This window comes from Podarcis vaucheri (assembly GCF_965113315.1).
Source record: "Podarcis vaucheri genome assembly, contig: SUPER_11_unloc_1, whole genome shotgun sequence".
In the NCBI taxonomy this organism is placed as follows: Eukaryota; Metazoa; Chordata; class Lepidosauria; order Squamata; family Lacertidae; genus Podarcis; species Podarcis vaucheri.
The window spans coordinates 668,624-684,730 of NW_028118808.1; the positions used below are offsets into that span (position 1 = coordinate 668,624).

Here is a 16,107-nt window from a genome sequence, read left to right on the forward strand (position 1 = left end):
GCCACACCCACCACTGGCATGTGACCCCCAGAAGGGAATTCAGTCTTCGGACTGAAGAAGGCTCTCCACCCCGTCCTAGCACAGTACACAGTACACAGCTGGTTTCTGCCCTAATCACACAGAACTGTTCTTCTTGATCCTGGAGAGAAAATTGCACTTTTTGAGTGCATTCGCACAGGGGCTTCACCACTCAAAGTATGCACATTTGGATGCACTCAGGTTTGCTCAACTTCAGGTCCAGCATTGTCTTTAGCCCGAAAAAGTTGCTTCAGCAGACGAAGCACATCCTCCCTCTGTCGTGCACTGCAAATTATTATCTACAAAGTATCAAAGACACAAAATAATTCAGGTATCTTTTGTCTTGTGTAGGGTTACGCAAGCTTTCGAGACAGAACTCTCCATCAGGCAAAACAGAAAGGTTAATAATGAAAAAGTGCCTACAACTGAAACATTAGGAGCTGTAATTCATACCCAGTAACTGTTCATACAAGGGTCTTGGCCCCTGAATAACACCTGCAGCTCCCTCTTCCCCCTGCCAGTGGAGATAAGAGCCTGGAAATGTTTGACATCAACAGTCAAAGATCAGAAAGGACTGCCACAGACAACTCCACATATTGGGGCAATTTTTATTTCTAAGCAGGTTTCCTGGCTGAAAAGTGGAACAGAATCAAATAGGATATTGAACAGCAATGGCCCTATTCCTAAATGAAATATAAGCAAAGCAGGGTATGGTACACTCAATTCTTCTGAATAAATAAGCTAATTCATAGGAACAGCAGGATTTACCAAAATATCCTCTGAGCAAATAACTCTAAAGCCACGTTTAAAATGTTCAGTTCAGTAGCTGATACTGACCTGCTCAACCAATTATGCCTATGACTCATTTTCTCTAGACCAGAAAAATACACAGGATGTTTTTTTATGCATTACCCGTACTATCTATTGTTGGGTAGTTCATATTGTACAGAGTCTAACCACTTTTGCAGATTTCATTTAAGGGGAAATTACAGTGAAATTGCTCAAAAATTGTGCATAAACACTGTGCATGGATAATATGCCACACTGAAAGTTTACAACAAAATTCATATGAAAACCAATTAATCTACTCTTATTGCTCAGTCTTCATTAACTTTAATAAGGTGTTTGGTGGTGTAAATCTAACTTGCCAACTGCTGCCAGAACCAACAAAACACAGGATCTAATTTCTCCCAAAGCAGATACAATTTCCTTCTCCCAGCTAGCTGCAAACTTGCCAGTTGTACCTTCCAGACAAAGGACTACGGATCCAAGCTGTATATAGAGACACAGGAACAGATGCTATGTGAAAAGTAAATATTTACTTCCAAGTTGTCTATGATGCTAACACTAAGAATCAATGTTTTAAAAGGGCTCTTACAAAGACCAATTCATGGAGGACAATGGCTGCTAGTGATACTGCCTGTATATTCCCCAGCATCAGAGGCAATATGAATATCAGTTGCAGGGGGAAAATAGGATACTGCCACTAGACTTCCCATAAGCACCAGAGTTTAAATGGGTATACCCCACAATCTTTTCTTGAACGTACACTAAACCAGCAATTTCAGCCCCAGAGTATTAAATCCATGGGTGCAATTGCAAGAATGTGTGGGGCAATGGTATATCCCTTTTTAAAAGCAGGGTAGAGGTAAATTTCCCAGTGAAGTTTCAGCTCACAACAGCTATCCTCCTCTGTAAGGGTGGAGTTTATTAAGATTATTTGCTGTTGGAGACTTACAGATCCTGATGGATTCCTGAATGCTCTTAAGAGATTTTCCAGTGGATAGAACAGGTGATCCTGTCAAGTTTCTCGTCCTGCTGTAGAATGGGGAGATGTGGCATGATCGCTTCTGAGCACCCTCTCTGGTGTTGTGGAATCTGCAGTGCATACTGGTATTCTAGGAAGTTGCATGTAACAAAACAGGATGTTTAACGGCTAGAGCCTATGCCCTTTTCAAATGTGGGTTGTTGTTTTTTGGGGGGGCTTTATTGGATTGTTTTTAATTTGATTATATATTTTGTGGTTTTATATTCTGATTTTGTTCTGTAAAGTGCCCTGAGACCTCTGGATATAGGGTGGTATATAAATTGATTGATTGATTGATTGACAGAGAGAGAGAGAGAGAGAGAGAGAGAGAGAGAGAGAGCACCAGTGGCATAAACCTTGATCTGAGGCCAACCAAGCCCTGGTTAGAGCACATAATCCCACCTACAATATGTCAATAAGGGTAGCAAAAAAGTCTTACTTCAAATGCCTCTACTGTGTCCTCAAGTAATCATACAATTAGTACAGTGGTACCTTGGGTTACAGATGCTTCAGGTTACAGAATCCGCTAACCCAGAAATAGTACCTTGGGTTAAGAACTTTGCTTCAGGATGAGAACAGAAATTGTGCGACAGTGGCGCAGTGACAGGCCCCATTAGCTAAAGTGGTACCTCAGGTTAAGAATGGACCTCCAGAACGAATTAAGTTCTTAACCCAATGTACCACTGTATTAACGTTTTAAATGATGAGTTTGGGGAAATTGATTTGCTGATTTTATTCTGATATGTTATATACCACTTTACTATTATTATTATTTTTAAAAAGTGCACCTTATAAATAAATAAATTAGGGGGGAAATAAATTAATTTGGTCCACTGTAATCCCTCAATCTTACCTCCCACATCTCTCATTACAGCTTTAGATTTCAATGATTTATTTATGACATTTGCATGGCACCTGATAGCACAAAGCACTGGCGATTAAAGGTTCAGGGAATAGAAACAGATGTGACTAGTGATTTGATGGTGGTTTGGAGGAGGGAACCCATAAAAATATGCAATTTCATTGGATTTGATCTGTGTGTATGCGTGTGCCCTCTCTTACTAACACCCCCTCCTTCCTAACCCCCTCTTTGCCTCACCCAGTCACTGTCTTCCTTCCCCATCCCCTGGTTTCCCAGATCCACTACCACTCACTAGCTGTTCTTTCTCTTCAGCTACTGAAGTGTCAATCTGAGCCTTGAATAGCACATAGAGCTGAAAGGGGAAGTGAGAAAAGGATTGGCAGCTCAGGTGCTGATCTGAGCTTTGAAGAGTAAATAAAGCTGAAGAGTATAAAAAACTGAAACAGGAAGTGGGAAGTGTTCCTCATACAACTTCCTCTTTTGGCTCATACACTTTTCAAGGAGGGAAAACCAAGTCCAATCAAGGAAACTCCAATCAAGGAGTAACCAAGCTAAGACTTACTCCAGATGTATAGGGGATTGAACAGGCATATGCTGTCTCTCTCACGTGTATATTGAAATTGTGGGTCTCTTTTTAAAAAAATAATATTTATAAAGTTTTCCAATTTAAGAATCCAATAAAAGCCACATTAAAAACATTCCAAATTATAAAATAATCAAAGTCCAAATATTATGCCAAATTATAAATCTTTGTTTGAGTGATTCTGAAATTTTCTGCAAGGTTTTGTAAGTCTACCAATGTTTTTCATGCACAATGACAAAATAACCCCTAATGTCGCATGTCCCTTAATACTTATTATAGCTTTGGAAATACAAAAATTATATGACATGATAAAAATGAAAATACATTTCCATTATTATACCACTACATTGCACTTAAGAATCATTTCTGCAAAATATAGTATGTTCTCAAATAATAGCTCCAAAATTGGTTTTCAGTTGAAAAAAGTAACCCTTTAACAATTTGGTAAATATTATCTTAAAGTTCATGGCATCTAGTAGAATCCATTCACTCATTGTGAACTCAGTAATTGCTTACTCTTGTTGAATCAATGTAAAGAAAGCAGGAGAATAGAAATGTAATTATGCCATGCTGCAGTTTAACACACCAGAAAAATCCTTGGTTGATTTGATTCCTATAAAAAGTTATTTCCAACAAACAATATTTATAAATTGTAATTGATTATCTCATAATATTATTATAAGACTGAGATATAAAAGGACAGATTTCTCCTCTCTCAATTCAGCTACCAGGGCAGTCATGTCTTCTGTGTTGTCTGAGGTTCTTTCTTCCTCCACAAGGAGCTAACGCTCTGAAAGAACCTATGTGGCAAGATGTGTTGCTTGTGCTCATATTAGTCAAAAGGGAATTGTTATATCAATTTGATGAAAACAGCTCCTTCCTATCTTCCCACTTACCCATCCTCTGGCTCTCATTGTTGCTGCTATTTATTACCTGCCCTTCAGCCTCAAGTCCCATTGCTACCCATTATCCATACTGATTCAATCATCTCTCTTAGAAGAATTCTCAAACACAATATAGGGTACACAGGACCTGGCCAATGTTTTACTACCTGAGGCAACAGACTATGTTTTGTATCCAAGCAGCATACACAGAGTTCCACTCATGCCCCAAAACCTGCTCTGGAAGGTCCTCCAATCAATCCTCTGGAGCCGATTATGAGAGTGTTCAGGAAGATGTAGGGCAGAGAACAGAAGGGTGGAGTTCTACTGCATAAGTGGATCTCTGTTGCGCAACTAGAATTACAGCATTCAACACAACCAAAGATACTACAATTCCACAAACAGAAGCCAAGTAGGCTGGCAACTGATTTTTACTTCAACACCAGAAATAGAATAGTATCCTTCACAACATGAATAGTATCCTTCACAACATGAGGGCAGCAGGTAAGTTTAGGGAACGCAGGGCAGTTTGTCCTCCAATAAAGGAGAATGCTACCCCACAGCATGTGCCACCTAAGGGGACTGCCTCACTTTGCCTAATACTAGGACTGGTCCTCAGTGTACACTTCAATCCTATTTAAATCAAAGCAATTTGCTTCTAAGCAGTGTGCTTGGGTCCAAGATACTAACACACTTAAATCCATTTCATTTACCCGTAAACTGGGAATAAAAGTGATAGGAAATTATTACCAAAATTGTGCTTTTGGGATGAAGAGTTTTAAAAGGCAGAAACCTTTAAAGGAAAAAGAAAATGTTCCAATCAACATATGGGGTTATTTAGTCTTAGAAACTCAGTGCTGCACTAAACAAAGGGAATAGACAATTTGAGGAAACAGATGCCTTTGAAATACACTAAAGAGGCAGAGTGCCAAAGGGGGAATGCCATGTGTGCTGCTTGTTTATGAATGATTGATAACAATTAGGGAATATGTTTCTGTCATAGGCTTGTTTAAACAAAGAAAACCGGAGAAGACATTGAAAAAGCTTGAAAACAGGATTGGGAAAGTCAGTCCCAGGGTAACAAAATATAACTGAACACAACAAAGAAGCAAACTGCAGCGTTATTTCATACTTTCTTGGCAAACAAAAATGAATACATTCAAATACATAAAAGCTCCAGGTAGGTGGTATGATACTGAGAACTTTAATAAGCATTGCTAGTCAAGAGACAGCTCCAGGAGTCCACTGATAATAAGAAAAAAAGAACCCAGAAACCAGTTTCACAAAGGCACCAAATTTACACATTGTGAGATATGCATGAGTGGCTCCATCTGAATAGCTACCACAATGACTCAGAGGGTAAGCATTTCTAGCTATTACACATTTTCACTCTTCAATGTCTATTAACATAACATGTGTTTATTGAAAGGCAGAATTACAGCGCCTCTGGCCCCAAGCACCAGTGGGTGGAATGAGAAGGGGCTGCACTTATGAAAAACAGGTCACACTCACTCATCTTCCTCATCTTCTGTTGTTCCCAAAGTCCATTACAAGGGAGGTCCCCCTCTCATAGGAATCTCCTGGTCTTTCTTGATTCTGGTGCAACTGTTTATCATCACTAGTACCACCTGCACTAGTGCTTCATTCTATGCCTCACTGAACACATCAAAATGTCTCTCTTAGTAGCATGTTTCACTGGGATACATAAAAAAACCCCACAGCCTGTGCATCACAACCTTTTGCTGTAGGGAAAACAGATCTAATATATGACAGATTCTTGAGTCTGCGGGTCATTATTATGTAGCTGATTATGTTTGTTGTGTTTATTTGATATGACTTCATTCTTTAGGCTGCGGTCCAAACCTCCTTTGCACTGGGCTGAGGGTTTTTTGGGATTGGCTGGAAGCGTCCCAACACTCAGTAGTGCTGGACCTCCATTGGCTCCCAGTGCCCTTGTTGCTCTGCCAGTATGGGACTCCCTATTCTGTCCACTGAACGTGTGAGTGAGCAAAAATCCCACTGTTGGGATCTCTACAAGAGGTAGCACACAGAAAGCCCCCAAACTTCCATGGACTACAGCCCACTTTATCATTTGCATTTGATTAGTGGACTGAAATTCGCAAAGGTTTATGCTGTAATAATTTGTTACATCTTTAGAGCACCACAAAACCAAGCTTTGTAATTTTGGTTGCAACAGACTAACATGGTTAATCCCCTGGATAATGCAGGGCTGTAGAAACCTTGCTCATCTTGGCACAGAGGTTTGTAGCGAGAACAAACATCTTATACATGGTGTCTCTCGCCGAATATCTTTGGCACATGTGTTTTAACTGTCAATTGCTATCACATGCCCCAGCATTCTCAATACCTAATTTCACCCGTCTCCCAACCGAATGAACATAAAACTTTTCCACCCTCTTCTGTGGAAGTTATGTTCCAAATCAGACATTCCTCAGCTCTTGTCAATGTTCCCTTTGTAATCATGTTATAAGGTGTTCCTGCCACCTTTTTTATTCTAAGTTCAGGTAGACCCCGGCCCTCTTATATAGGTCTGGCTTGCCCCCAAACATTCCAAGGGCCTAACAAATCCAAATTCCTCCTCTTCCAATAAGCACCTAATCCACAAATTGAGGACACTCAGCTGTGCAGGAGTTCAAATGCTCAGTACCCAATATATTTATAAATTCCTATCTCAACTTAACACTGAGAGTGAGTGGTAAAAAAGGTAAACGGAAGTTGGAATATGAGTGTCCCAAGACAGATGGATGCCAACAAACCAGGCTCTTTCCTTTGGTAGATGCATGACAGCTATATAATTCACCAGCAAAACATTCCCTGTGACTGTAGCCCTGTGACTTAACAGCTACTCAATGTCTCCTTGCCGGGTAATAAATACCCTCTTTCATCAGATGCAGGCAGTTTCAATAATGTTTTAAAATTAATTTCTATGACTTCAGAAAATATTTACAACAAAATGACCCCCCCCCCCATACTGGCTTTTAAATGAGTGGGATGAAATAAACCACAGTGAACAATGAAGGAGTTCTGTATATGGAAAACTCTGCTTTCATCCAAATCTTCTGACTCATACTTGAAATGCCAGTGCAACAGGAGGAGTTGCTGGGCATTTTGAAAACTGCAATGTGACACTAAAAACAGCAACATACAGCAGGCTTTTCTAGCGGATTATTCTCTGACAAAGAAATGTATTATTCACAGTGTGTACAGTATTATCAAGAATATTCAGTATACACAAAAATATGTTTTATTAATTGGTTGTATGAATACTTTATATGTTACAGCTGTAATCCCACTTACTCGGGAGTAAACTGCATTGAGCCCAATAGGACTTACTTCTGAGAAGATGTGTATAGGATTGTGCTGTAAATTATATACATTATGCATTAATTTACTTGCATACTGTCATACAGTAACATTATGAGCAATGAATATTTTAAACTGCACATGCTTAGCTGCAATTAAACATTTTCCAACACCAAAGAAAAGTGCAAATAAAGCTGAAGTAGTAGGCAGCCCCATGGAAATTCACAACTTTGTTTCTTACATAGGAAAGGGTGCCATTACACATGTGCACAGTGTCATTGTTGCCTTGCTAAAAACATCAATTATCCTCTGCACATCTATGGTCAAGGAAAGTGCTTCTATGCAAGAGGACCCATGTATGATTTCCAGACAAGACTGACTTCATACATGATATAACTTTTTGAATTCATACATTGTTTACACCTACACATCCATTGCCAAAAGAGCTAAACCAACACCCAAAAATTTTAAAATGTGAGGAGCATTTGCATCTAGTTTCATGCAGTTTTTCTCCCTTCAAAAAACAACAACAACAAACTATTTTTATCCCAACCACCTTTTTTCTGCCAAGGAACAAAGCTGTCCAACCAACAGAAAAGAAACGATTGTTTCACTGGAGCCACAACACAGCAAAACCCAGAAGAACATTTTTGCAATGCATGGCTCAGTCCTGAAAAGCAATAATCTCTGTTCAGGGGGCGGCTAGAGGGACGGGACAGGAGAGAGGGACTGGGGTGGCAAAGCTCAATTTCTTTTATTTAGTGTATGCTTGGGGTTTTTCTGTCAGCATCACTTGGGGAAGTTCTCTTTCTACAGTATTCGCTTGTTATGTTTCCTTGGTGGGGAGAGAGGTTGGGGTGCCCTAGGGTGTGGTTGATCATCTCTGGCTGGCTGCAGTGGTATTTGTTTGAGGGGGGTTGTCGGGTTAAGTTAGGAATATTCAATCGTATGCTGTCGGTGGGTTATGAGCTCTTTCTAGTGTGAATTGGCATTGTTATCTTGGAACGTGTTCAGTAGGGCCAGTTCTGGGATGACTTCTCATACCTGTTTAGTTATTTTGCTTATTTCTGGTATGACTGTGCACACTCCTTTTCTGACTGGGTCCTCGATTACTTGGTTTGGTGGGATCTGCTGGTTCAGGCACAGCATGTCTGAGAAGGGATCATGGGGAGGAGGTGTGAGGAAAAACCTGTTGTGACATTGATTTCTTTGGCAACTTGGAAGGGCTGTGGTGGGATCCAGAAAGAGCAACCTGGAGCCCCACTGACCACTTGACTGCTCTCTTCTCCATCAGCTTGGGAGCTTTTCTGAGACGCTTGCGGGGTATGATAGCATCCTTAGACATTTGAGCATCTTTATCAAGATGCTAACAGATCTGTCTGCCTTTGATCAGTTGTGCTTCAAGGGAAGCTCACTAGTCCTCTGATTCTTTAATATTTTCCAGCCCAGATAGATGTCAACCAAAGGACCTCACAACAGTCATCTCTTTGCAGGAGCAAGGAAGCATAGGAGAATCAGATGCACCACAAGAGCATCTTGGATGGGATGGCTTTCAAAGAGGGCTAGACAACTGCATAGAGACCTATCAAAGGCAACTAGCCGCAATGGCTATGCTCAGCCTTCCCTGTTGGCAGTGGCGTAGCGTGGGTTGTCAGCACCCGGGGCAAGGCAAGTAATTTGCGCCCCCTAACCCGTGGATTTGCGCCCCCTAACCCTAACCCCCAGATGCTGCGCCCGGTGCGGCCGGCCCCCCCTGCACCCCCCACGCTACGCCACTGCCTGTTGGAGAGAACAATGCTTCTGAAAAGCACTTGCTGGAAACCACACACTCCCCAAATGTGTTTCACAAGGACCCTTTCCTTCCCTCTGCCCCAGTACCTGAGCGTTATCACGTCTTCCCAGGGATTTGCCAGAACAAAGTATATGCTGGGGAAAGGCTCCCTCCCTGCAAAGAAAATGGATGAACCAGCAGGCACCTGGCCAGCCATGCTAGCACCAGTCTGGCACATGACGGTGGGAGACACAGGAAGTCAGCATTCCTATAGTATAGGGCACTCAATTGGCATTTCCACCTACCTGAACTCTGAGCCTTTCCCCCTTGTTCTGGACTGCCTCTCTCCTAAGGAAGATGCAAGCTCTGGCTAGAAGCCACTGGTGAGGAGAGTGTTCCTATGATTTCCAAATGTTTCAGAAGCATCTTTTTGTTCCTTTAGCTGGTTGATATCATAGCATGGCAGAGTTGGAAGGGATCCCAAGGGTCATCTAGTCAAAGCCCTGGCTAAGCAAGGATCCTGCCCACAGTCAGCCCTGGTTGAGCTCCAAACTCCAGCCTTCTGGTTACCATCATTGCAATTCTGCATAGTGTGGAGAAAGGGGAGAGAGAAATGTGTTGCTTACACTCATATAACACTGATATGAGATCCACACCATGCAGCCCTTTCAATAACTAAAGCCTAAGGGATGTCACATGGAGCAAGCTTGTTTTCTCCAGCTCCAGAGGGCCTTAGGGCCTGAAGCAGTGACTCTCCTTCCTTAGAGGTTTTTAAGAAGTGCTTGGATGACCATTGGCCATGGGTCATCTAGTTGAGATTCCTTCATTGCAGGGGGTTGGACTAGATGACCCTTGGGGTACCTTCCAACTCTACAATTCTATGATGCTATGTTCTAAAGAGCATCTAAAGCACATGACTTCCCCCAAAATGATTCATGCCATTGTGGCTTCCCTCTCAAATACCTACAATCCCCAGAACCCCTAACAAACTACAATTCCCAGGATCATTTGGGGGAAGACATCTGGTTTTTAGAACAGGGATGGAGAGCCTGCAGTTCGCTCACCCCCGTTCCCTAGGAAACAGGAATGGGAAGCTCAAGTGCTTCGAACAGTATGGTTATAGGGAGTAACGTGTATAAAATATTGAATGTAATTGGGTTATTAAGCTAATTGTATCAGAATTATTATGGGAATGTTAAGGAGGGAGGGGGGAAAGAGTGTAGAATTCTGGTGGTGAGTGATGATTGGATGCAGATTTGAAAGGGAGTTTGAATGCGAGGCAGTTGAGAGCAGTGGGTTCTGGAGGGGGTGGATAGGCAACTAACTATTCAGTTTAGGATCAGTAGTCTAGTCATCATTTTTGTAATAAAGCAGTATATAAGATAAAGAAAATTTAAGCCATAAGCTCAGGTACACACATCATCCTACAATCATTTAGTGAATCATCCATATAGTCTTCTTTAGTGAGGGTGCAGTACCTAGGATCTGGACCAAACATTGATATTTTTGCTCTTTTCTAGTTTCATGAGTTTATGTTCCGATTCTAACAATGTAATAGGGGGCTATTGTGTGGGGGCTGCCACACAATCCTTTTGTTCTTTAAAAAAGTATTCCCCCTTGTTTTCAAAAGTACATGCATTGTCTCTTTCTTATGGAGCGTATGCACTGGACAGCAGAGGGATCCCTCAGCTGCCACTGCAGTCGCAAGCTAAGGGATGCTTCCGCAGCTGGAGCCATAGCTCCCATCCGTCACTCACTGTAAAGCCAGCAGAGCAAGAGTCGCTGACATGCTCTGCTCTGCTCAGCTCTCACTTTTCTTGCTTTTCTTGCCAAGGCTCCCATCCACCCCTCCTCCTGCCTTGCTGTAAAGCAAGGGAAAGCACCTGTCCCAGTGTCTCCTCCTCCTCTTCTAGCTCCGGCGTCGCCTCGCTTTATAGTGAGGTGGGAGGAGGGATGGGCAAGCAAAATGAGAGCTGCGCAAAGCGGGACAGAAGCCATGTAAGCGGCTCTCGCTTTGCTTACTTTAAAGCAAGAAAAGCGAGAGCTGCTTATACGCTCTGTGCATATTTTTTTCCTTGTTTTTCTCCTCTAAAAACTAGGTGCGTCTTATGGAGCGAAAAATGTGTTTGTTGTGAGACATTGGTGTTATATGCAGTATAGCGTTGGGGAGAAAAGAGGGGGCAAACCAAACTATACATCAGACTAAACAAATCATAATCAGTCTCCTTCTTATGCCTGAGATTAGGAAGAATATTTTCCAGTTGGGGGGAAGGATATGGAGTCAGTCTGTGCTATCCTGACAGGAAGAGAGGCCAAACCTTTTACTGCCCCCTCTCACACCCTCATTTTATTTTATTTTTGACCATGAAAGGGGCTTTTTCAAAAAGGGAAAGTTTGGGCAAGTCATGCCAAAATGGTAATACATTAGGGTTTCCTAAACTTGCTGCTTTAGGACTACAATTCCCATCATCCCTGACTACTGGCCCTGCTAGATAGGGATGATGGAGAGTTGTAGTCCCAAAACAGCTGAAGAGGAACCACAGTTTGAGAAACCCTACTGACTTGAACAAACCCCACTGATTAAGGTACCTGATGAAGGCCCCAAAGCCCTCCTTCTTTATGCCTGAAATTAGGAAGAATATCTTCCAGTCGGGGTGCCAATTTGAATAAAGTATGGGGGGCAGGTAAGCCCAGCCCCACACAATCAATCATGTGATGCAGCATGCACACACCATTTGAATGCCCATCAACTTTGGGGGGACCAGCCCCCTGACCTATTTCTTTACTATTCTGCTGGGGGCTGCCCAGAACAGCTGGGGCAGCCCAGTCAGATGGGCAGCATAAAAGTATTATTATTATTATTATTATTATTATTATTATTATTATTATTGCCAACGGGAGCTTGTCTCCTACGCTTCCAGTTTTGGGGAAGGATGTGGAGTCAGCAGCTATCCCAACAGGAAGAGAGTCTCACCTCCCACACCCCCATTTTATTTATTTTTTCTTAACTGACCACGGAAGGGGCTTTTTTTCTGGAAAAGGGGAGTTTGGGCGAGTCATACAAAAACTGTATTGCGTCAGTTGATGTGGAAAAAACAAACAAAACCACGACTGATTAAGCTACCTGAGGAATGCCCAAAGCACTCCTTCTTTATGCCTGAGATTAGGAAGAATATCTTCCAGTTGGGGTGTCAACTTGAATAAAATATGGGGGGGGGGCAAGTAAGCCCAGCCCCACACAATCAATCCCATGATGCAGTGTGCACACACCGTTTGAATGGTAATGCCCATCAACTTTGCAGGGACTGGCCCCCTGACCTATTTTTTAAAATATTCTGTTGAGCCGCACCAGAGTGGCTAGGGCAACCCAGTCATATGGGCAGCATACAAGTAATAAATAATAATAATAATAATAATAATTAGAGCCGATGGGACCTTGGCTCCTACACTTCTAGTTTTGGGGAAGGATGTGGAGTCAGCATATAAGTAATAAAATTGTTGCTGTTGTTGTGTTGACTGGGGTAACCTAGTCAAATGGGCAGCATACAAGTACAGTGGTACCTCAAGTTACATACGCTTCAGGTTACAGACTCCGCTAACTCAGAAATAGTACCTTGGGTTAAGAACTTTGCTTCAGGATGAGAACAGAAATCGTGCTCCAGCGGCGTGGCAGCAGAATAGACCTCCGGAACGAATTAAGTACTTAACCCGAAGTACCACTGTAATAAAATTGTTGTTGTTAGAGCCGATGGGACGTTGGCTCCTATTATTACTATTGCTGGAGCATCCCAGTCAGATGGGCAAGATACAAATAATACAATTATTATTATTGGTGGTGGTGGTATTATTGTTGTTGTTGTTACTGGAGCCGATGGGACCTTGGTTCCTACGCTTCCAGTTTGGGGGAAGGATGTATAGTCAGCAGCTATCCTGACAGGACCAGAGGCTCACCTTCCGCGGCCCCATTCCCGCCCCCCCCCATAAGTGACCATGGAAGGGGGCTTTTCTTTGGAGGACTTTGGGCGAGTTCTACCAAAACCGGCACCGCGTCGGCTGAGGTGGATAAAAACGAACAAACAACCCCGCGATTAAGCTACCTGAGGAAGGCCCCCAAAGCCCTGGCTAACTTAAGGTCGCCGTTTCTTGGCGGGAAGCCCTGAGGAGACGACGGTTAACGGAGCACCGACGACAGAACGTTCCGACAACGCGCGCTCGGGTGGTGGTGGGGGAGGAATCACGTGCCGCCGCGAGGAGGCCACGTGGCGAGCGCACTACCAATGTGAAGGCCGGAGAGGCCGCCGCCGCCGCCGCTGCCCGGCGCGCGCTTGTAAACAAGGCAACATGGCGGCGACTGTGGCGGCGGCGACGCTCAGCCTCCTGCAGCGTCGCCGAGCGGGTCTGGCCGCGGTGGCGACCGCCGCTTCGTCTTCCTTCTCCTCCTCGCCGTCCGCTTCCTCCTCCTCGCCGTCGTCTTCTTCTTGCTCTCCCTCGCGGCCTCTGAGGGGTTTCGCGGCCTTGCCGCCCTCGGCCGCGAGAGGCTACAGTTCTGAGGCGAAAGCGGGCGGCGAGGAGGAGCTGCGGGTGCGCTACTTGGACGACGAGCACAAAGGTGACTATAACGGGGGGTGGGGTGGATTGTGAGGGGCTGGATCCTCGTCGGCACGTGTCAAGGAATCCTACGCCCCGGGAAGGAAGGACGCGTGTAACGGAGAGGCGCTTCTCTTTCCCTCGGGCTCCGTTGAGCTCTGCCCGTTCGGCGGTTGCGGAAATCCGTCGTGACGCGCCAACCGGCTTGTCAAATTAGAGATGATGACGTGGGGCGGCTGGCCCTTTAAATGGGGGGGGGGGAGGACGGGGGCAGCGACGTGCGTGCCGGTTCATCTCCACTGCTCATGCGCCGCTCAATTCCCCCAAATGAGTTCCAGTGGATGCTGAGTTCTGTCGTTGTGTTCGAAGCGGCTTGTTTCATTTCATTTCATTTTATTTTCACTTCTTGGTTATCTAGTTCCCACGCACACATAGACACGAGCCCAGGGCAGGATAGAAGTTCAGGATGCTAATTGCACCTTATTTGGAGTCACTATTAGGTAAAGGTGAGGGGACCCCAGACTTAGGTCCAGTCGCGGACGACTCTGGGGTTGCGGCGCTCATCTCGCTTTATTGGCCGAGGGAGCCGACGTACAGCTTCCGGGTCATGTGACCAGCATGACTAAGCCGCTTCTGGCAAACCAGAGCAGCGCGGAAACACCGTTTACCTTCCCGCCAGAGCGGTACCTATTTATCTACTTGCACGTTGACGTGCTTTCAAACTGCTAGGTTGGCAGGAGCAGGGACTGAGCAACGGGAGCTCACCCTGTTGCGGGGATTCGAACTGCCAACCTTCTGATTGGCAAGTCCTAGGCTCTGTGGTTTAACCCACAGCAATAGCATTAGATTCTCATTTGCACTGCTGCTAGATCTAGACAAGGCTTCCTCAACCTCAGCCCTCCAGATGTTTTGAGACTACAGTTCCCATCATCTCTGACCACTGGTCCTGCTAGCTAGGGTTCATGGGAGTTGTAGGCTAAAAACATCTGGAGGGCCGAGGTTGAGGAAGCCTGATCTAGACCACTGTTTCCCAAACCTGGGTCTCCAGCTGTTTTGGAATATAACTATCCCTAATTATCAGGATCAGGGATGATGGGAATTGTAGTCCAAAGAAAAAACAGCTGAGACCCAGGTTTGGGAAACACTGTTTTAGGCAGTCCTGTCAACCTAGCAGTTCGAAAGCACACGAGTGCATGTAGATTAATAGGTACTACTGCAGTGGGAAGGTAAATGGCGTTTCCGTGCGCTCGGGTTTGCATCACGGTGTCCCATTGCGCCAGAAGCAGTTTTGTCATGCTGGCCACATGGCCCGGAAAGCTGTGGACAAACGTCAGTTCCCTCAGCCTGAAAGCGAGATGAGTGCCGCAACCCCATAGTTGCCTTTGACTGGACTTAACCATCCAGGGGTCCTTTACCTTTTACCTAATTCTGTAGAATACATTAGTTCTGTATTTTGCACATTAAAGCTGTAATATGGTGCACACCTTGGGAGTAAGCAGCTTGAACTCAGTGGGATTTAATTCTGAGTAAATATCAGTAGGCTTGTGCTTCAAATTTTCAATTCAATACTGTACAGTGGTGCCTCGCAAGACGAAAAGAATCCGTTCTGTGAGTCTCTTTGTCTAGCGGTTTTTTCGTCTTGCAAAGCAAGCCCATTGACGGATTAGCAGATTAGCACTATTAGCGGCTTATCGGATCAGCTGATAAGCGGCTTAGCGGCTTAGAAAAGGGGGGGAGGGGGAAAAACCCGCAGGAACTCGCAAGACATTTTCGTCTTGTGAAGCAAGCCCATAGGAGATTCGTTTTGCGAATCACCTCCAAAACGGAAAACTCTTTCGTCTAGTGAGTTTTCCGTCTTGCGAGGCATTCGTCTTGCGGGGCACCACTGTATTAAAATTTGAAAGCATAATCTGGCCACTTGTGGGACAACTCGTAATAAAGGGTGAGGAACTGCTATCACTTCTCCAAGCCAATATGGGATGGATTGTTGAATGAGGATTTGAAAGATTGGAGTCAGCTCCCTCCCTAACTGCACTTGAAGTTCACTCGGTGGCTTTGAGCCAATCAGTATCTCCCAGCCTAATCTACCTTGCAGGGTTGTCAAGAGGATGCACAATTATGTGTTCTGGCTTGAGCACCTTGGACAACTGGAAGGAAATTAAAGTTAGTGAGAATCACAATTTCCTAATGATGTTCTTTGAACATGCCACAGCCTGATTGTACTGTCTTCTGCCACTTCAGTACTTTTATTGCTGCAGTGACTGAGGCAGTTGA

General features: G+C 44.2%; 1 protein-coding gene and 1 long non-coding RNA gene across 7 annotated transcripts in view; one reads left to right on the forward strand and one right to left on the reverse strand.

Moving 5' to 3' along the window:
- Positions 1-13,478, reverse strand: part of LOC309514782 — a 39,094-nt gene extending 25,616 nt beyond the window's left edge. The window contains exons 1-3 of one of the 4 annotated variants that reach the window (XR_014212196.1): positions 13,344-13,458; positions 1,757-1,916; positions 611-1,290 (exon numbers count right to left, since the gene is read on the reverse strand). This is a non-coding gene — a long non-coding RNA (uncharacterized lncRNA). Of the gene's footprint in view, positions 1-610; positions 1,291-1,756; positions 1,917-9,551; positions 10,802-13,343 lie in introns of those variants that run through there. The other 3 variants (XR_014212191.1, XR_014212194.1, XR_014212195.1) reach the window with 3 other exon arrangements.
- Positions 13,479-13,562: 84 nt separating this feature from the next.
- Positions 13,563-16,107, forward strand: part of AUH (AU RNA binding methylglutaconyl-CoA hydratase) — a 32,706-nt gene continuing 30,161 nt past the window's right edge. The window contains exon 1 of one of the 3 annotated variants that reach the window (XM_082242339.1): positions 13,563-13,855. In XM_082242339.1, coding sequence (XP_082098465.1) covers positions 13,588-13,855 — 268 coding nt within the window. In that variant the 5' untranslated portion in view covers positions 13,563-13,587. The remainder of the gene's footprint in view (positions 13,856-16,107) is intronic. The other 2 variants (XR_014212190.1, XM_082242338.1) reach the window with 2 other exon arrangements.